Raw genomic sequence first — 22,145 nt, forward strand, 5'->3', positions numbered from 1 at the left:
AGCAGCAGAACTGTTCATTTACTTACCAGAGCAGTCTGACATGGATGAGAACTTATCCATGAAAGCGGGCAGCCCCATCTGGTTCCTCTGTTTAGACTGAAGTTTTGGGAAGGAAGAACATTTGTCCTAGCACATGCATTTGGAGAGCTGGAAAACCTTTTGATCCAATTTATGAAGAACGAACCAGATTTGTGTAGAACTGCTAATAGAAATGTCCAGTTTACTGGGTCAAATTCTGTCTCCCAAAGAGACAACTGTGGTTTATAATTTGTGGATGGAGCAAGAATCTATCACATTTACTAGTCTGCATGTATTGCTGGCTGAGTGTCGACCCTTGATAAAACCTGTTTGATCGGGGTGTGTCGATGGAGTGATTTTTTCTAATGCTCTGGCAATGGCTTTGCAGAGTATTTTAGGGTCTACATTTATGAATGAGATTGGGCAGGAGGTGGATGGGAGTGTAGGATCCTTCCCTGGTTTTAGAAGTATTTGTAATAATGGCAGAGTTCATGTTTGAAGATCGTGTGTCCTCATTCTGAATTTGAGTTGCCATTTAAAAAAAAACCTGTCATAGCGTACTAGCATAAACCAGCGTAGACCAAAATTCTTTGTAAAACTCTTCTGGAAAGCCACCTGGATGTGGGGCTTAACTGTTTCAGAAATGTTGCAGGGCTTTGTGAATCTGTTTTATCTGGATATCTGTGATGACTATAAAGCTTCGTAAAAGTCTTTATTTATTGATTTGTTGTGGATCATGAGTAATGCTCCCAGTCAATCTTTAGAATAAATAGCTGTTTTTTCTATATTTAGTTTTAACTGGTTAGCAAGGATTTTCTTTTAGATTTGTTGCCATGTCCAAAGTTTGACATCGTGTTTTCTTCTTAAATATTTCAATTAATTCTAGTTTTAGTTTTCTCAGGGTGTTAATTCATGTGGTGAGGAAGCATAGGCAGATACTAATAATTGTTTACTAAGTAATTTTTCTTTATTTTTTCTTAAGAGAAAATTAAGATATTTTAAGATATGCTGGTGTGACTCTTTTCTGTCACAGAGGTGCATGATCGGTCTTAGTGATAGAATGAGTGTCCGTAATATCCCTCAGTATCGGTGTTGATGTCTGCAACACTGGCCCTGCATTTACTTGGTATTGGATTGAGATGAAAGTTTGCAGTATTGCACGCCAATAATTGAAATTTCCTTGTTCTGTTTTGGTTTTTAAACAGTCTTCCACAAACATTAGGTGCATTAACACCACCTTCTGGCTGCAAGCACATTACATTTGGTAAAAAGTGTTAACAGTATATAGTGCAAGAACTGAGCTTGTATTAATAATTTAATGAAAATTAGAAAAGTGATAACATTTTCTACTATACGCCCATCATTAATGTAAATAAAACATAAGTACACTGTAAAATATAACTTGTTGTTTCAACTTAAAAATATGATGTAAAGGGCTGCTTAAATTTTTAAGTTAAGTCAAGAAATAAAGTTTGTTCTTGTAACACAACCAAATGTCATGTTGATGAAAAATCACATGTTGTCTAAACTTTCGTCTTAGTTGACTGAGATTTGTTAGTCAGTTCAACTGCTTTAATTGTCATTTTTACTTGGGAAAACTCTTTCAGCTAAATTAAAATAATCTATTGTTTAAACTCTTGTCCTAGTTCAGTTGACTTGGGTTTTTTAGTTAATTCAAATACTTTAGTAGTTCTTTTAACTTAGGAATCTATTTTAGCTTAACTAACGTAATCTGTTAGCCAAGTTGATTTAAGTTTATTAACTCATTCACTGCCATTGACGTCTATAGCCGTCAATTGCAGTGAATGAGTCAATGGGTTTAATTCATTCACTGCCAATGGCTGGCAGTGAATGAGTTAATTAACTGAGCTCCTTAAGGTATCTGAGTGAACTCGTGAATCAGTTTCATTTTAATTATCAGAGTTGATTGACTGGATGTAAAGAAAAATGTGTATTGAACATCTTAAGTTTTTTTTTTTTTTTTTTTTAGCTTTCCAACATCTATTTCAGCAAAACTACCTGTTAGGATTATCTTAGATCTCAGGTTTAAACATCTACATTCCTTTAAAATTTCTGTTGTTTACAGAAAAAAATTAAAACCCACAGATGCTATTAAAAGTGTATCTGATCAATTCATGCAGAAAGTTTGTTTTAAAAACATGACAATTACTCAGGAGCACCCAACATTCAACATTTATTGCGCCATCTTAGTCATCTGAGAAACAGAAAAATCAGTGACGTAACTCATCAGGCTCACAATCCATCAAAACTCAAAAGTTGCTGGCTGTGAAACAATAAATTTGAACTTGGTCTTGAGCCCAGTTTGGGGGAAGATTAAATTCTGACCAATACTCTGGAGCAGGAGGGATTCTTGTGAATTGTGGACAGCTGGTCAACAGAACCCTCACCATGGCATGAGCTTATCAGACTTTCAACAAGATGAGATAAATACTGCTGTGTTAAAAGTAACAACATAAAGTCTGCATTATTGTAATGTATCAACGGGACACTTGCTATTTTACAAAAGTTATTCTTTACATTTGCAAAATTTTTAAACTTCATTGTGCTCAGTCACACCTGTTAGCATAAAACTTGAAATATTAAAATAGTACAAAACCTTTGATAAGTGACAGTAAAGATCAGTTTATAACAACTAAGACATCAAACTCTTGTATTTGTCTTTGTTTACAATTGCAACAAATTCCACAGAACCAACAGCTCTGAAAATGAGTGCATGCTCCTGAAACATTTGATAATATGAATATTTCAGAAACATTAGTTTCAGTCGGCTCAATTGCAAAACAAAGGAAAAACTACTGACTTGCATGAGATAAGCATCTGCAGAGTCCACCATTATATTGTTGTTCACAGACGTTTCTTAAACCATGAACAAATGAGTAATTGTCTAATCTGGAATGTAAAGTGTAGTCATTTAGTGACATACAAAAGTGAGAATGAGAACTTGCAAGTATCAAAAAAACAAACAGTAAAATAAAAACTGTCCTTAATAACGCTAAGGCAATTGTATGCTGTGAGCATACAATTACAGTTCTGTATGGCTTTCTGCAAGAGTCTGTTTCTTGGACCATGCACTAGTGAGACGCACTGCCTTCCACCAATGTTCACGAGGACGTTCTGAATGACTTCAAAGATGCCCTTAAGTTCCTTTGGATAGTCTATGTTGAAGGCAAAAAGAAGGCCCATCAGCATGGAAATGGCACTTGAGACATCCCTCAGATTAGACAGGATTACTGCCGCCTCAAGGACAACCAACACATGGATGATGTCTTCTTCTTTCACCAACACAATGCCAACTTTCATCCTCTTAGTAAATGTGTCTTCAATACCTGTCGGCTATAAAAGGGTTCAAAGACAAGTCCCCTAAGGACTCCAAAGCGCTTTACACATCCAGTCATTCACACACATGGGTGGATGACTGAATCGTGGCTCAGGAGTTGACAGTTCGTCTTATAATCGGAAGGTTGCCGGTTCGAGCCCCGGCTCCAATAATCTCGGTCGTTGTGTCCTTGGGCAAGACACTTCACCTGCTGCCTGCTGGTGGTGGTCAGAGGGCCCGGTGGCGCCAGTGTCCGGCAGCCTCGCCTCTGTCAGTGCGCCCCAGGGTGGCTGTGGCTACAATGTAGCTGCCATCACCAGTGTGTGAATTTAAATTTACTTTTGCTAAATATTGGCTGTGCTCTAAACCAAATGTGGCTGAGAATACATGAAATGTGCAAACTGCAGCTACACTACAGGATCAGATTGTGGCTCCACAGACCATGCTTCTTTAATCAGTAAAGAGTTTATTTTTTCCTCTTATATTAACAGCATGAAAAAAGAGCATATAGACATGGCTGGACACGTTGCATAACTGGCACTGAATATCAACATCTGCTTTTACCCAGCTGCCCAATGACTCTGGGCCAGTAACCTTTAATTGCTTACCCAGTCTACACAGTCTCTTTCCAGGGTCCAGGACACTTCACCAAAGTATTGCCCCCCACAGCTGTAGCAGTGCAGCCCCTTAAATATCCTAATATCTCTGCCATTACTATATACAATATGAGAAATCAAACGTAAAGCTGAAGTGAACAGTACAGCAGCGAAATGTCAAAGACCCTGGGGAAGACATGAATAAACACAAGACACTAATAATATCAATGCTAGCTTGCCAGTTTGTTTTTCTGAAACCCAGACCATCTGCAGTGTCAAAGATCTTGTAATAATACATTTGGTGAGGAAGAAGTACACATGTTATCATGTGGCATCTATTGTTTCATTTAAAATCCACTGTGGTGCTGTCATTATTAAATTTACTAAAATAAACAATGCTAACCTTCACAGTCTTGAGAGTGTGTGAGGGATCTTCCTTTAGAAGATGAGGCCCTCTGTCTTCTTCCTTTGTGTAGTCAAAGGTCAAAGAAGTCAAAAAGAAAAGAAAAGCACTTTTTAAACAGTGTTTATGAAGTTCACAGCTTTTTGATACATAATTCCATCAATAATATCAGGACATTCAAGTAGAATATGATATCCAACCTACCACCAATATACACAGATTCTGTAAAAGTTACCACACTAAATGTCCAGTTGTGAAATATGATGACAGACTTATCAGCTTTCTTTCAATGAGTTCATCAGTTGAACTGGATAACCTGAAACTTAAACAAAGGATTAGATTTCGCAGTTGAACACTTACATCATCACCGAAGCATTTTATGAGCCTAGTCAGCCCTCCTATGCCGCTCTTGATTTTGTACAGCTCCATGAACCTCTCCATATTGGTCAAGCACAGCAAAAAGGAACCCTTTCAGGTCAACAGATGTAAGACGGGCAAATTCTGCTTCAGCCTGAGCAACAGAAGAAGAGGCGTGGGGAGTACAGGCAGAATTTTAAAAAATGCTTTGAGACCCAAATTTAAGCAAACCGTCATCTGAGGCCCATTAGAGAAAACACAAACGCACAAAAGCAAACAAACAAAAAGATGCACGTTACCTGCCATTCAGCAAACAAGGAAGTTCAGAGAACAATAAGCTCTGTCTTGAAATCTTTTAAAGTAGAATGATTGTGAAAATGACTTATGTGATGTAAAACTTTAGTAAACGTGTGATTAAAAGAACACTGAGTAAAAGGACAAGTAACAATTTCCTTATTCCTCAGATGTTTACCTTGATGAGCAACACTGCTTTAGTCCAACTGCCTCATTAAAGTTACACAACAGGCTTTTTACATTAAAGCCAGCGAGTCCATTACATACTCGCTTTTTATATCTGAAATACTGTGCACATTCTGTGTATATGTAGTGGACAGCAATTTACCCAAGAGTCCACCTCACTTAAATGACAAAGACAGATGTGATCATCTAGACCTCTGAAAAAAAAATGAATGACAAACCTGCAGTTATGGATGTTATTACAACCACAAGAGCCTAAACAGTCTGCTCCACTGCTTTGTTAATGAATCATTTGTTGGTAGCACGTCTGAATATTTAGTTTATGCCACCTGCATGCGATCATCAATATTACTTCTTTAGAAGGACCCTGACACTACAATCTTTATATCATTTGTTCTACAGAGCTATTAAGCTACAATATAATCTGTGTTGTTTCCAGTATGACAAAATGCACAAATTGTAACTTACCATTTGACTCCACTGACAAAAATAAATCCCCAGCAAGTGTCCTGAGAGGACAGATGGTTTGAAAGAGGAGTGAAAGAAGCCATCTATGTCCACTGTGAGCGACCATCTTTGAACAGAGGCGGGGGTTTACGACACCAACTCTCTGCCATCTATAATCCAGTTTTGAGATCCCTTCCCAGACGCCTTAACGCCCACTCACATCCTGGGCCATCTGATCTCAGGAATTCGCATGATAAGGTGGGGCCAGGTTTCACAATGAGCTCACCCGAAACTCTGGCTGATTGGGACCCACACCCAGTTTCACACCTTGGCTCAGGCGATTAGAGGATCATTAGGGGGTCCTTTGTCCCTCTGTGGGGGGAAACTCCCACTAGGTTTATATCTGGGACTCCCCACCATTTGACCTTAGAACTGAAGAAGCTTCTCGGATGAGAGGTGAAACGTCTTCAAGCAACTTAAAGAAGTCCAGACGCTTTGCTTTGCAAGCTCCTTTGACTACGATGACCTGGATGACTGAGAACCTTCACAGACATATCAGACTGATTCCAGACAGATATGCACAAGGAGGAGGAAAAAAAAAAAAAAAAAAAAGAGTCCTGATCTTAATTTTACATATTCAGTCACAAAAGAAATATTGTAAATTTTGAAAATCATATCTGTCATGTGACTTGAATTATATTAAAATTTAATATACCGCTCATTTTTAATTGATGTTTGCTGCAGGGATTGCATTTGCTTCATTCCACTTTGAAAAGATTCAACAAAATAAGCAATTTTCCCAAACCTTTGTGTGCAGTTGTTTTACTGCTCAAACTCCTTATTTAGCTTCCTATTCGTACAGGTTTTGGGCCCCACTATAGTCGAAAGAGTCTAGGTTTTAAAGGGTTTATACATGAAGTACTGCACTTTTTTGGTCAACACATCCATTCCATTTGTAAGAACATTTGTATCCTTAGAGATGTGCTTTCAGCTGCTTCACAGTGTCGTACTATATTTCTTACTATTTCTGTGCAATGAAAACTAGCACCACAAATTCTCTCATCATGTTTATTCATATTTAAAGTAAAGCTAAGATATGCCTGCAGAAATAATTACATAAATAAAAATCTTGATGATGTGCCTCTGATGACAGTGGCACATCATCAAGATACATGACATCAAATGGCATGGTGTTCTTTCTTCAGTTACAGATATTCTGTACTTAAGTGGAAGTACAAATACTAATATTAAGTTAAAATACTCAATTAACTTCTTTACTCAAGTAAAAAATTACAGGCTCTGAAATGCACTCAAAGTATGAAAGTAGGATCTCTTTGGAGGACGCCTCTATTTTTGTGTAAAGCTAACTGAACCTTTTACTATATTAACATAACAATAAAATAATATCAGTATATGCGACTACAACTTTAGTCTAACTTTTTAAAAATTCTAATTATGCTAAGCTTGCCTCCGAAGAAAAAGAGGAAAATAAACATCTATTTTCTGTTGCCTACGTTGTAGAGGGTAACTGCCTCAAACGGGTGGGATTCAGCACGTGGGGAACACTAAACTGGTTGTAATGGCTCAGTGTGAGGAAAAGAATCATAACCCCGAACCCCAGTAGATTTTCTTAGTGTACAGGCTGTGATCAACTGACCTGTTGCTCTTTGTCGATGTACACAGCTTAATTCAACCAGATATCAGCAGATGTTTCAGGAGTTGTCCTGGTCAATGGTCCTAATCTAATAATCATCATTAAAGGTCCAAATGAATCTCTGCAACACTTGATGTAACCTTACTCTCACCATGAAACCAAAGCCACTGTGTACCAATGTACTGTAAATCCATCACAGTGCAGCAAACTAACCTGCTCATCCTGCACTAACCTGCAGAGGATTTTCATGCAGCCTTTAAATAACAGTTAGCCTACCTCGGTCTGATTTGCAGCACGTTTTACTATATGAAAAAAAATCCCATAATGTCACATGTAATTTAAAAACATAAGGACCTACACACTGAACACTCCTTACCTTTAAATCTGGATATGGTAAAACTCTTCGTTGGATGTTGGCTTCATTTTGTGTTGACATGATTCCATACTGCTTTAATAAATTTGAGGTGTGGACTGCTGGTGTTGCATTGTGTTTTTCTACAGCATTGACAGCGTTTGGCATTACTTTCATGCTGAAGAATGGAGCCCTCGTTAATCAAATGCTTTCCTTTTGATGGATCAAAACCCGACAGTACTTTTTAACATTCATAATTTCATTAATGTTGACAAGATCTCCAACATCACCGGCTGAAATGGAGCCTCAAAACATGACAGAACCTCCGGTGTTTTACAGATGGCTGCAGACACTCACTGCTGGATCTCTCTCTGAACATATTGTTAATGGACTGAACCAAAATTCTTACATTTGGATTCATCACTCCATAACACCCGTTGCCCCTGATTTTCAGTCCAGATCACATGTAATTGGGAGGATAAATGGCCTGTTCTCCAATGGTCCACCTAGAGTGACTCTCATAAGTGAACAAAAGACATAAGTGAACAGTACACTTGCTTGGCACCCACTATAACTATTTTTTCCCAGTAACACTACTACTACTGATAAAAATAACAAGTTTAATATTTTTTGCATGTGAGAGTGTCAATTCTTGATTATTCATATCAAAGATAAATTACTGTACAAAAACAGTTTCATGTGAACTGGGCACTGATGACAGGGCATTTTAACAGTGTTCAGGCTGGCCTGAAGGACACTACTCAGGCTCTGAACATGGCAGCACACACAAACATCCCAAGCACCAGATCCACAGAGGCAGGAGTCTACCATAGCCAACAGATGTGCAGACTGTGCCCTGGAGACTGCTCAACACATAGTAGCAGCATGTAAGAACCAAGCTGGGCCCATATACAGAGTGCCACAACAGAGTACAGGAAATGTATGTATGTACGTAAATGGTAAATGGACTGGTTCTTAAATAGCACTTTACACAACTTCCTCCATTGGCACAAGCATTTTTTTCTGTGCTTGAGTGCTTTCCATTTTTTATTCACACTCCAATTGATGCATTTGGGAGCAACTTGGGGTTACCCAAGAATATTTGACATGTAGACTAGTACCCAGGGATTGTACCACCAACCTTGCAATTAGTAGATGACCTGCTCTACGTCCTACGCTACAGCCACATTATATACATACATATATACAAACTTTCTTTTTTCTCCCAGGGATTTTTTCATCACTTTGTACTGTTATTAAAAACAGCATTAACGTGCAACAGTGGAGGTCAGGAAGAGAAAACTGCTTACAGAATTGCTAATAAAGTAAATCAGAAACCACAGTGATGGTGATTCTACCATACAGCCATACCTGAACAATATGACTTTAATGTAAGAACCAGCAGAAGAAAACTTTATGGTCTGATGCATTTTTGGTCCTAGAGTTACTGAGCTGAAACAGAAATTTATGCTTCTCAACATATCAGTGATGGACCGAAGAATATGTTCGATAAAACAGCAGCAAATTTTGGAAACATACTTTGTAAGACCTGGAATACTGAAGATGGAAGAGAATAATGATCTTAAACAATAGGTTTCACCTTGATCCTCACATCGTTCAAACGAAACATCACTGAATATCTGTGGAAAGACCTTAGAAGTACAGGCACACAAGGAGCTCCAATTTCTTATCAGCCAGTGCTAGCAAAGAGGATGGACCAAAATCCTCCAAACAGGACCTGAAAGAGTCTCAGAGGTGCTTCACGAACCATTTGCAAGCTAGTTGCCAAACTTGGTATTATTAATTGTTGAGCACACAAGGTGTGTTGCTCAGATAAGATGTAGGCAGTATCAGGTTCTATATCAGGGGTCTTAAACTCCAGTCCTCGAAGGCTGGAGGCCTGAAACTTTTCCATGTGTCCCTGTTGCAACACATCTAAATACAATTAAGTCATTAGGAAGACTCTATCGAACTTGAGTGCATGCTGAGGTGGCCATTCAGCTATTTGATTCATGTTACAGCAGCTCATGAGTGAATGAACATAGTGCAATAAAGTACTTTTAGAAGTAGATTTTTCCAAACACTTACATTTACTAGAGTGGGGTTAGGGGTTGCCACTTCAGCATGCACTCAAGTTCTATACTCTTGCCAATGACCTAATTTTCCCAGGGGTTGCACCATAGCTTTATAGCACATACAGCAGGGAGTTGTGCACCCCTGGCGTAGGTGCTATTAAGAGCTGGACTTGCCCAGATCACCACAGAGCAGTGTCAAAACCAGCCAGTAACATAAGCTACACCCTTGCATGTGCTGCAGTCAGTTCTTCTTTTTTCCATTTGATTTTTCAAACTTCTCTCTTCAATGACTTTTCAGTCAAACTCATCAACAAGTCTGCATACCAACCTGTAATTGTTAACTAAATTAGGCAAAGATACCCTAGTAGAGAAGAACTGGAGGTTTCATTTGAAAATTCTTCTCTAAATTCCTGCTTTTTGGATCTCAGCCCAGGTTTTCCTGAGTAAGCTACTCAAATCCCCAAGTTTTCATAAAATGTTCTGAGAATCTCAGTCTCCCTGTTCGACATGGTCTCCAGTTGTTTTCCCCCAACACGCTTTCTAAATCAGGCGCTGGGAAATACAGAGGAAAAAAAAGAAAAAAAAGCATTCAGTCAGTCACATACTTTCAAGCTCCATTTAATGTCCTAGCAAAAGGAGAATGTGACTGCCCTAAAGAGTGAGTAAAATAGAAAGTGCATTTTTTGTTCACTGGAGTTCAACATAAAAAAGATCAAAGAAGTTTCTTTTATGTCAATGGAGCAGAATATTCTTAATTTTGTAGAAATAGCAAAAGAAATCAGTAAAATCAGTTGGGAGCATTTGGTGGTATGGTGTAGATCAAAGGCACATCACAGCTTTGTATCTCACTGGGGATTGTTGCACACGCACAGAAAACACACATACACATGCAAAAGCCTTCAAAGTACATTGCCCCTGTGGCTCTGACGCAGTCTTGCTGTGATCTACAGTCATGTCGATGGAAAGCGGTCATGGAGGAGTTCTGAGAGGCAACAAATGTTTATCCAGAGCATGGTGCTTTTAATTTGGAGCCTGTAAAAGTGATAACATAGCATTTAAGAATGTCCATCTGAACCTTATTCAAGTGGATATGATCCTAGAGAACGCAGACGAGCATGAGCAGAGGGGCTTTTTTAAAAATCTCGGATTGTGTTACCTGTGTGTGCGTTTTTTTGTGTTTTTTTAGGATCCTTAAAGACCAGTACATCCTTGGTTACAACTGTTCTTGCTCTAACAGTCCAAAAAAAAAAAAAAGGAAACGAACATTCAGTAAACATTCTTCTCTTAAGGTAGTTCCCTTATATAATCTGTAATCTTCCTCTGCCGTGTATACATAAACAAGTTTAATAACATACCAATCAGTGGTTATTTCACAATTGGAAAAAGCACAAAATGTTTACACTCCTTTACAGGTAAATAAAAGTTTCCGTCAACTCTTTAATAAAGGCGTAGCATAGATCAGAGTTCCTCTTGTCGCCTTCGCGTCCCCTCGTTCTCTGCTATTCTAGTTAGACCTTTACATACAAATATGGACAAAGTGATGGCTCGTGCTCTGAAGCCACCAAGTCTATGAAAGAGGAGGAAGATGATAAGGAAGAGGAGGGTAAGGGCTGGAGATGCTGGAAGGGTAAGGAAGGGGGCAGGTGGGAAGGGCTCATAGCTGGCCCTCACTGCAGTGGCTGTCCTGACTGCCACCGGGCTTTTCTGTGTCCTGACTGGGTAGCTCTTTGAGGATGAGGGCGCTGCTCTTCTCTGTAAAGTCATCACCGTCGGGCTCCAGTCCGTCAGGGCAGGGCAGCTTCAGGAGCTCCTCTCTGAGCTGAGCTGTGTGTCTCTGCACAAGAGATGAATTAGTGTTAGAATCCTGGTTACTTCTTTGGCCTTAATTTGTTTTCCCACGTCTCACGTGAAGAGTTCAAAGGTGGCTATTGTAACAATTTTGAAACCATTTGGGACAAAATTTAACAGCGAAACAAACCCGAACAACAAATCGTGACATTCCTATTTACGTTGAAAGAGGACAATGATGAAAAAATGATACCCGAGTCTTGGTACTGAAAATATTGAGAAGGAGACTTTTCCAATAAACTGCCACTAAAGTTGTACACCAGGGAGGGACCAATGTTCTAATGGGTTTTTGCCATGCTAGTATCTGTGGGGACACAGAAAACTGCAGTACCACTCCTTACGGCATCAGCTGCTCTGAGTTGGTGCTAGTTGGCTAACATGGTAAATATCTGCAAATCAGTATTTTCAAGTGGGCTGAGACTGTGCCTCTCATTGTTAAACATCTGTCTTAGTTTCTGGAAAGGTTAAGTACCACCAGACACTATCAACAGACTCCTTCTCTAACCATCTGGGTGGGCAAACAAACATTTAACCTGCTGAACAGTTTTTAAAAACTATGTTCACATCAGAGTTTTTTGCTGCCATTTTGCTTTCACTTGGAAACAAATAACTCGCATCTTTCAACAGACAAATATTTTTGTGTTTAGGGAAAGCTGGGTATTCTTGTCATCGTGAAAATGACAAACTCATTACCACCACTGACGGGCCTGAAGTCAGGCCATTATGCTCCAGCTGGCGCACCGGAGCAGCAGACGGCTCAGAATGGGGTTTCGGGAAGCAGATTTCAAGATATTACTATAATTCTGTGGTGGTTATAGCAAAAATACCACAGAGGAAGAACAGCAAATGCAAATGCAAATGCAAAAAAAAAAAAAAAAACGAGCAACAGCTTTACTTGTGTCAATGATGAAGTGGATTGCTCACGCCAAGTAAAAGATAAGCATAATGACCCGTTTATGCTCACTGCTGTCACCACATTACAATTGCTGGTCTGCAGCATGATCTGCTGTCATTTCGACTTGCCATGGACCTTTTATAACTACCTCTTGTAACTTGTGGCACATAGAGTGAATGGGCTGGGGAGGCAAAAGTATGATTTGGCTGGTCCTTTCTGTTATTTTAGTGATATATCAAATCGGAGCTCAGAGATTCACAAAATACAGAGTGGGAGATGCTTTGTCTGAGCTATGACACCCAGACCAAGTGTGCAGCAAGTCTGGCTGGAGTGAATCTGATCACCGTGAACTAAGCTCCATGTACATTTTATAGTTTACATGTCTGCGAGTCAGCTAGGGTCCACTTGGGTCTGACTTACATAAATTTTGTCTTTAGAAATTGAGCAATCGTCTCTGAACCGGCCAGTGTTTCTGTGACCGCAGAGAATTTAGATTATATTGCACCAACTCCACACGGGTACTTAAAGCAGACTTCAACTGCCTATATTAGTAACAAGTACCCATGCTTTGTGTCACCACTTGTCCGTGACCTCAACAGAGTATAATCCCGGTTTAACAGTCATTATGGCAGAAAACAAGTTGCGAAGGAAAAATAGTAATTGTTACAGCAGTACAGGAAACAGTATTCAACAAAGGAGGAAGCCACAGCAATAGAGAAGGACAAATGAAGACAAAGAAATGTGAAAAAAGGAAACAAAAATGAGTGGAAATGCACAAAAAGCATGATCAATGACTGTAGTAAGGACTTTATTACTTTCGAATATCTTTTAAAATCTATTTCACTACAAAGAAGCTCTGACTTGTGTCCTCTCTGCAGCAGGGGCTAAGCTATAGAATCAACAAGTACATAAATGATAAGCAGCTCAAAACATATTTGTAACACTGCCCCTAAACAAAGCTTTAACATATAGATGTATCTGTAAATCTAAACAATACATAATGCCAATTCAATATCAGTCAGTTTTCAGATAACAGTGTATTAGTGTTGCTGTAACCTTTCTTTTCTTGCTATACTACAAAATAAAGGCAGAAAATGAAGCAGAACCTGTCATTTTCAGCCATGGAAGCTTCTTATTAAATAGAGCTCATTGTTATTTAGAGAAAGGACTTGTTATGTGCAGCCTCAGTTTGCGGGTGGGGGTTACAGTGTTACTTTGTGTGTGTTAGAAACTCCTGTTTGTCTCAAAAGGAAGTCAGGTGGGGACAGGAATTAGGCCGGCCGAGTCCCTGTCCCCTGCAGGTAGCTCACTGCTTATTAGTGCGACATGCAGGAGAGCGCTTACATGCACTGCTGCTGGCTAGCTAACTCTGTAAAGCTTCATATCTGAAACACAAGGCCTGGCATCATCCAACAGAGTGTGAAGTCAGTGTACAACAGCAAAAAAGTGGTCAAAAAAATCTGTAACCAGGATGTTTGTCAGTCTCTTATTATATCAGGATTCTCCTTCTGAATGTAAAGTCACAAAATCATACTGTTCCTTGATCGACCCTAGATTTCAGGGGAGCACAAAAGGAAGTGTATATATGTGGCGGACATATCGTCATCATGATGTACGGAGAAACTCAAGCATACAATTGAAGTGAAAGTGAAGATCTTTATCATTTTAAACATTTTGAGGTTTGGGTGTTTATTAGCAGCAATTTCCTCACTGACATCATTACTGTTCTGCTGGATTATCATGTTCTGATAGGTCACTTGCCAAAGTTTGCAGTGTTAAAAGGTGAACTAAACCAAAGTGGATGAGACTAAATTCAGTAACTGACAGCAAAATTAAACAAATATTGTATTAAACGTCAACACACTTCAGGATTCACATAAAAAGAGCTGGCCATCCACAAATTAAAGAGCTGCTGCTCTTCCACTAGTCTGCATATCCAAGCGCCCTTGGGACACTTAAAGGCATGGAATAAAGTCTTGCATGGATGGATTATAGTAGAAACGATAGATGTTTTGAGTACCCAAAGTAGAAAAGAACTATGTAAGTACTGGCAATATCTTTACCTTTAAAGCAGCAGCATGATGGGACATGGTGCGGCCGACCCTCTTGTCGCTGCTGTACTGCTGGATGTCAGCGATCCACTCCTCACACTGAGACATGATCTCTGTTCTCTTCAGGTAGAAGTGTTTATGGATCACCTGCAAACACACAACAACACCATTTATTCAAAAGAGAATAAACTTTGTTATGAAACTGTCACTGGCTCTGCCGTGTATGTTTACAGAAACATTAAAAACATTTAGCACATTAAGAAATAAAAAACAAACAAACAAACAGGACTCCAACCTACTGATAGCTACCCAGGTTCTAACACATAACTGAAACAACGCATTCCTCCACAAACGAGGCACACTCTAGTCTCAAGAGTCAGGCTGATATTATTTGTGCAACACTGCTTGATGTCAGCCATCTACACCCAAGTCTCTTGCTTCCCTGCCCCTACAGTCAACTTCCTAGCAACAGTCGCCATGGCTGTGCTATCAGTATGCAGGGAGTGCGGTGCTAGATGTGTCTGTAGCTGCTATTTGTTGCTATTGGAGGGAGGGGATGAGTTATCATGGTGGCTGCTGATTTGCTGTTTATTAGAAACAAAAAGCAGAACAGGCAGCAGAGGGGGTTTAGGGAATGCTTTAATCCATCTTTCCTTTCTACAACTCCCTCCTCTCCATCTCAATTCCATCTTTTCCGCTCAAATGGTATAACTTTAGTATTTCTTCTCTTATCTGTTTTAGGCAAACCAAATACCAAATATCAAGAATATTGTTGGAAAATGTATATATTCCATATAAATACAATTTCTAATAGTTTTCTAATCAAGTACTTTCTAATAGTACTTCACCCTATTTTTGATGCAGATAATGTACTTTGCCATAATTTAGTGATTCTTTTTAAAAATGTAAATTTAACATATGCTGTAATATTATACATCTACACAAGCATACTTCACAGGCATTCTCTTTGTCCTCAACAGACACACATCAATGTTTTAACATCCAACCCCATGTTAACTACACCTGACAACCTGCTGCTCCATAATTCAAGCATGTACTCTATAAATAGTAAGTCACAACACTGGACTCTCAAACATTCTTGTGCCAAAAATCAAATATTACCTATGCCATTAGAACTTTTACATTTACACAGCTCAACAAAATTGGTGGTAGGAGAGTGACGACAGTATTACCTCCAAAACCACAATATGCAGATTTTTACTGGTTTACTGGTTATGTGGTGAATGAGATGCTATCAATATGAACTCCATGCAAATAAACACCGCACAAGCTTTAAATATTCAAGACATTTGTAGATGGGAGATTATAGTTTTCTCACAAGGTCACAAAAAAACATTTCCCATTGAATATGTTCAAATGATTCTCACCCAGTGTTCACTGTCTTTATTGGCTAACTGACTAAAATGTCCAGAGTATGAGCTACTGTGATTCAGCCCCATGATAAGAAATATAATGTTCTTGGTAGAAGAAACCCTAAATTAATAGATTGTGCTGTCTCAGTCACTGATACTGGCAGCACAAACAACATTTTTTGGTAAGATAAGTATACTATTAGTACAAATACACCAACTGCTGGCAAGGAGGTCTACAGCACGCAGGCAACTTTCTCAACTAAGCAAATCAATTGTTTCCATAAAATCAAATGTAGAGAGAATTTTTCAGAGACTCTGGCTCAAGCAGTATTTGATTGACATGCTGAGCTCATATGGTAATCACAGCTTTAGAAGACATTTTCTGTGATGAGGAGGCAGCAGTGTTCAAAACAAGGCCAAGATGCTTGATACATGCAAGAAGCTGATGACAGGGCTGGAGAATAGTGGAGCTGTTTCTAGCTTAGTCAGAACAGCAAACGTGGATACAGTGAGGCAAAAAAGTATTTAGTCAGCCACCGATTGTGCAAGTTCCCCCACTTAAAATGATGACAGTGGTCAGTAATTTGCACCAGAGGTACACTTCAACTGTGAGAGACAGAATGTGAAAAAAAATCCATGAATCCACATGGTAGGATTTGTAAAGAATTTATTCGTAAATCAGGGTGGAAAATAAGTATTTGGTCAATAACAAAAATACAACTCAATACTTTGTAACATAACCTTTGTTGGCAATAACAGAGGTCAAACGTTTACTATAGGTCTTTACCAGGTTTGCACACACAGTAGCTGGTATTTTGGCCCATTCCTCCATGCAGATCTTCTCGAGAGCAGTGATGTTTTGGGGCTGTCGCCGAGCAACACGGACTTTCAACTCCCGCCACAGATTTTCTATGGGGTTGAGGTCTGGAGACTGGCTAGGCCACTCCAGGACTTTCAAATGCTTCTTACGGAGCCACTCCTTTGTTGCCCGGGCGGTGTGTTTTGGATCATTGTCATGTTGGAAGACCCAGCCTCGTTTCATCTTCAAAGTTCTCACTGATGGAAGGAGGTTTTGGCTCAAAATCTCACGATACATGGCCCCATTCATTCTGTCCTTAACACGGATCAGTCGTCCTGTCCCCTTGGCAGAAAAACAGCCCCATAGCATGATGTTTCCACCCCCATGCTTCACAGTAGGTATGGTGTTCTTGGGATGCAACTCAGTATTCTTCTTCCTCCAAACACGACGAGTTGAGTTTATACCAAAAAGTTCTACTTTGGTTTCATCTGACCACATGACATTCTCCCAATCCTCTGCTGTATCATCCATGTGCTCTCTGGCAAACTTCAGACGGGCCTGGACATGCACTGGCTTCAGCAGCGGAACACGTCTGGCACTGCGGGATTTGATTCCCTGCCGTTGTAGTGTGTTACTGATGGTGACCTTTGTTACTTTGGTCCCAGCTCTCTGCAGGTCATTCACCAGGTCCCCCCGTGTGGTTCTGGGATCTTTGCTCACCGTTCTCATGATCATTTTGACCCCACGGGATGAGATCTTGCGTGGAGCCCCAGATCGAGGGAGATTATCAGTGGTCTTGTATGTCTTCCATTTTCTGATGATTGCTCCCACAGTTGATTTTTTCACACCAAGCTGCTTGCCTATTGTAGATTCACTCTTCCCAGTCTGGTGCAGGTCTACAATACTTTTCCTGGTGTCCTTCGAAAGCTCTTTGGTCTTGGCCATGGCGGAGTTTGGAGTCTGACTGTTTGAGGCTGTGGACAGGTGTCTTTTATACAGATGATGAGTTCAAACAGGTGCCATTCATACAGGTAACGAGTGGGGGACAGAAAAGCTTCTTACAGAAGACGTTACAGGTCTGTGAGAGCCAGAGATTTTCCTTGTTTGAGGTGACCAAATACTTATTTTCCACCCTGATTTACGAATAAATTCTTTACAAATCCTACCATATGAATTCATGGATTTTTTTTTCACATTCTGTCTCTCACAGTTGAAGTGTACCTCTGGTGCAAATTACTGACCTCTGTCATCATTTTAAGTGGGGGAACTTGCACAATCGGTGGCTGACTAAATACTTTTCTGCCCCACTGTATGTAGCAATATGTAGGCTTCTGATGAATCTGTAGGGCAAACACCACAACACTTCACATGCATGTGAAATATATCGCTACTATTTAGACAAAAATAATGCAACAAGGAAGGTTTCCAGTAATTATATCTGTGCTCAACCATGAAGGCAGTTGATTGTGAGGATTCCTCTCATCCCACTCATCAAAGTGTCACCTTCCTATGTCAGGAATCTAGGTGCTGAAGGTTATCCTGTACGAGAAATGACATGTTGTACTTAGGCAAGTTAGAGACGCGATAGAATCTGTCTCAAGACAGATCAGCTGAGCTGCAGCTGAGACCACCGTGTCAGAATACACTACTGCATCTTCAGCACCAAAGAGGAGTTTTACAAGGTCGCTAGTCAATGACTGACACGAGTCTCGCTCTTCAATTCACATATGGTTGTCCTCTTTTCACATAAATGGACTCGACTCCCTGCTCAAATGAGCATTCCTCCCTGTTCAGAATGTGCACATCATCACTGAAACAATGACCACTGGCCTGTAAGGTGTAAACAGATTATGGTACGCTTGCGTGGTGAGGTAGCTCATCTGAGTTGTGCCACCTGCTTAGCCAGAGGTTGTTTGGTTCCTGCATGTTTAATTCACTATATTACTTTGTGCTGGAGCACCAGATCCTTGGGTTGGACTAAAGTTTGGTGATGTGTGCTTTAGGGTTTAAAAGCCACAGAGATGTGTTTTAAAGAGAAAAAAAAAAAGACATCCCAATATTCCTGACACATAAGGGATCGCTAATAGTCTTGGTTTAGGCAGTGGTTGTCGTTCTCCTGTCCTGGATTGCCTGGATTATTTTTAGGTATCGTCATAGCTGTGACAAAGGTGGAATAACAACCTTTACTCAGGGCTTTTTTGATAAGATATTCTTCTGTTAGCCTGGGGATAGTGTTAACTCTGTGTTGTAGCATTCTGATAAATCCCAGTTTGTGCTTCAATGCATGAGAGTCAAACCTCCAGTCAACCAGCTGGAACACTCTGTGTCAATGTCTGCCTCAGCTGAGGACATGAAGGTGCTAAAAGGCCAGTGGTGAGAAAAGCACATGGGAGTACCTCACCAAGCTTCATTAAATTTCCTTGCGCCTAACGTGTGTTATTGCTCAGCTGGGTGGCATTGTCAAGTCCTACTTATGTCTCCTCAATATCTTTTGCTCCAATACTCCATTTCACCTACTAGATGTCACAGATTCATTTTTTACATTTAATTTGAGCATTTACTTCTGTATAAAGGCCAGAGGGGTTTCTACTGTTTCGCCTTTAAATGTCACTAGAATACAAGCAACATTGATTGTGGATACATGCCAATTATGTCCTGCAACATAATTTCCTGATTTCCTGGGACTCTGTGAAGAACATGGAGAGGAAAGGCAGTTGGTCATAGTGATATACCTGTGCAGGAATGAAGAGGTCTAGGAACAAAAGGCAGAAGATTTTTTAAACCATACTGTTTAACAATTTTGGAGACTGAGAAGATACCTGTGGAATGGAGAAGAAGTATGATGATGCTGACTTTCAAGAATGAGGGTGATGTGCAGAGTTGTAGTAACTAGAATGATAAAATTGATGAGCCATACCAAGAAGGTATGGGAAAGAGTTGGTGAAGCTAGGTTGAGAAGATAAGTAACAACTGGTGAGCAAAAGTATGGCTTCATGCAGAGAACACGTTAAACATGGTATTTGAGAGTTTTGATGGAGAAGTACAGAGAAGGTGGAAGTAAACAGAATGTCAGAAGGGGTTGCACTGGGTCTGTGGAAAGAATGCCAAGAGAGGAACTTGGGGATTACATCAGAGATGGGTCTCCTCTTGTTTGCAGTGATGATAAATGAGGTCTGCCTGAGCAGAGTGTCTGTGGACAATTATGTTTGCAGATGACATTGTGATCTGTAGTGGACATAGGGAGCAAGTGCATGAGACCCTAGAGAGGAATGAAAGTCAGCAGAAACACAACAGAATACACTGTGAATAAGTGTCAGGGGTGATTTGTGACAGGAGGACAGACTGTAGTGAGACCTACATGGTCTATGGCTTAGAAACCGTGGCACTAACAAAAAGACAGGAGGCCAAGCTGGAGGTGGCAGAAGTGAAGAGCCTAAGATTTCCATCTGGAGTGACCAGGATGTACAAGATTAAAGATGAGCATATCAGAGGCATATCAGGTTGAGTGTGTTGGAGACAAAGCCAAGGGTGAGATTATAGTGATGGTTTGGACATGTATAGACGAGAGACAGTGGATATACTGGACAAAGGATGTAGAAGACAGAGCTGCGAGCAGGAAGAAAAGAGGAATGTATGGATTATTGTATTGTAGGAGGACATTCAGAGGGTTGATGTGACAGAGGATGTTGTCAGGGATAAAAATAAATAAACAAACAAACATAACAACAACAAAAAAACATCATTGATTTTATACAGTACAGTTTTCTAAAAGTCAAATCTTTGGGCATGTTTGCTGGATGACTGTGTACATAAGCATTTCCATAGTCATAAGTGTTACTTTATGTGAGTACAAGGTATTTTCTGTCTTTCTGGCCATTTGATTAAAAAAAAAAAGATGAGTACTGGGTACTGGTACAGCTCACCCAGTTGAGAAGACGACTCATTTACTAAAATGCCGGTGAAGGGTCCCACGTTGGTCTTTTTGGCATGTCTTCTACTCTCTTTCCTGTGCACTCTCAAACCGAAACATGTTTTTCTTGTAGCAGATGTATTCTATGGTAATGTTACTCAAATTGGGCTTGAACAACTTTTTCTAAATTAAAATTTCAATATGACAAAGAGTTTTGTAAACCTGCACTGAGTCTATTAACAATGTGAAACTTCAAACCAGGGTGATGCTGACTCCACCAGATATGCCACAGGTAATTAACATTAATTTAGCAAGTTAGTCAAACCAATCAGTGGTGGTTGTTATGCCTACTGCATACTGATTAGTGGTGTAATATTCATCTAGAGGGTCTGCCAGATTAAGCCATTACAATCCAAATAGCCTTAAGTGGTAGGATGGTAATAAAACCCTCCAACACTAAGCTTGTACTTAAAACCTACACTCTGAAGATGGAACACATCTTTTATGGAAGAAACATATGGAATAAACTACTTGGTTAGAAAGCTTTAGCTCGTGCATGTTGTTAAGAAATGCCTGAAAATCTTCTTTTTATTGTTATAAATTCTAATGATAAAAGAAGAAGAAAGAACAACGTCAAAAGAATATTAGGCAATTGAAGCATATTGGAAACACCTGAATGAAAATGACAAGGAACATATGATGGATACAATCTCAATAGATCCAACTGATGGCAGTATAAATTATTTGAGATGTTGAATTTGAAGATTGTATTTCTGCCAGAGAAATGGCTAGTGTGTCCCAAAGCTTGCCACTTCTATATAATTTTTTGGCACCTGGCAAGTGTGACTTCACACACAGTGACACTCTTGACAGAGCAGAGGGCACAAGGGATGGATGGAATTGGTTTACTGTGTGGTGTGTAATTTTTGTATGATGCATTAACAGGCAGAATGTGTGATTTCTCAACTCATACTGCTCAGGTTAATGGACCCGCCAAACGATGAATAAACACCAAGCCTCTGGTCTGTCCAATGATGTCCAATTATCCTGAACATTTACCAAAGGAGAGAAATGCATCTTTAAAGCTGAAAGCTCATTGCTAGCTCTAATCATTCTTACTAGAAGGGCATTCAGAGGATGTCCTTTTAACATCAACAACAAAATGTAATGTGTTCTCTCTTCATCATGCTCTGCCTCTCTAAACCATTTAGTGAAATTGGTCCAGGTATTTTTTTAAAAACAAATTCAACTGGAGACAATTTGGCTTTTACTCGAATGAAGAAATTCTGAATATGTTTAATGCATTTTTTGTATGAACTTCAACTTGAATATACAGGTCAGGGACATTTCTAACAGTTTTCATTCTTTATAAAGCAGAAAAAAAGCACAAACATCATTTCTGAATTTCTTATATTTCTTCTCCTGAGACGGGAAAATAAAACAGGATTCCAATCCTAACATTCTGAACAGATTGTTCATTATCAGTATCGTTATGTCCATCCCATTCATGACTAACATTTACTCCACATTTCCTCAAGCAAGAAATTTTTATG

At 39.6% G+C, this 22,145-nt stretch overlaps 1 protein-coding gene and 1 pseudogene across 3 annotated transcripts in view; both read right to left on the reverse strand.

The window, feature by feature from the left end:
• Positions 1-2,225: 2,225 nt before the first annotated feature.
• On the reverse strand, positions 2,226-7,725 carry LOC146620419 (uncharacterized; annotated as a pseudogene).
• A 2,622-nt stretch (positions 7,726-10,347) lies between these two features.
• The window catches only part of birc6 (baculoviral IAP repeat containing 6), a 136,615-nt gene continuing 124,817 nt past the window's right edge, over positions 10,348-22,145 (reverse strand). For all 3 annotated transcript variants that reach the window (XM_085368954.1, XM_085368955.1, XM_085368953.1), the window contains exons 72-73: positions 14,523-14,657; positions 10,348-11,550 (exon numbers count right to left, since the gene is read on the reverse strand). In XM_085368954.1, the coding sequence (XP_085225080.1) occupies positions 11,371-11,550; positions 14,523-14,657 (315 nt within the window). In that variant the 3' untranslated portion in view covers positions 10,348-11,370. The remainder of the gene's footprint in view (positions 11,551-14,522; positions 14,658-22,145) is intronic.

Source organism: Diplotaxodon limnothrissa, linkage group LG13 (genome assembly GCF_057381915.1).
Source record: "Diplotaxodon limnothrissa isolate DT_005_m linkage group LG13, D_limnothrissa_male_GT1.1, whole genome shotgun sequence".
Taxonomy (NCBI): Eukaryota; Metazoa; Chordata; class Actinopteri; order Cichliformes; family Cichlidae; genus Diplotaxodon; species Diplotaxodon limnothrissa.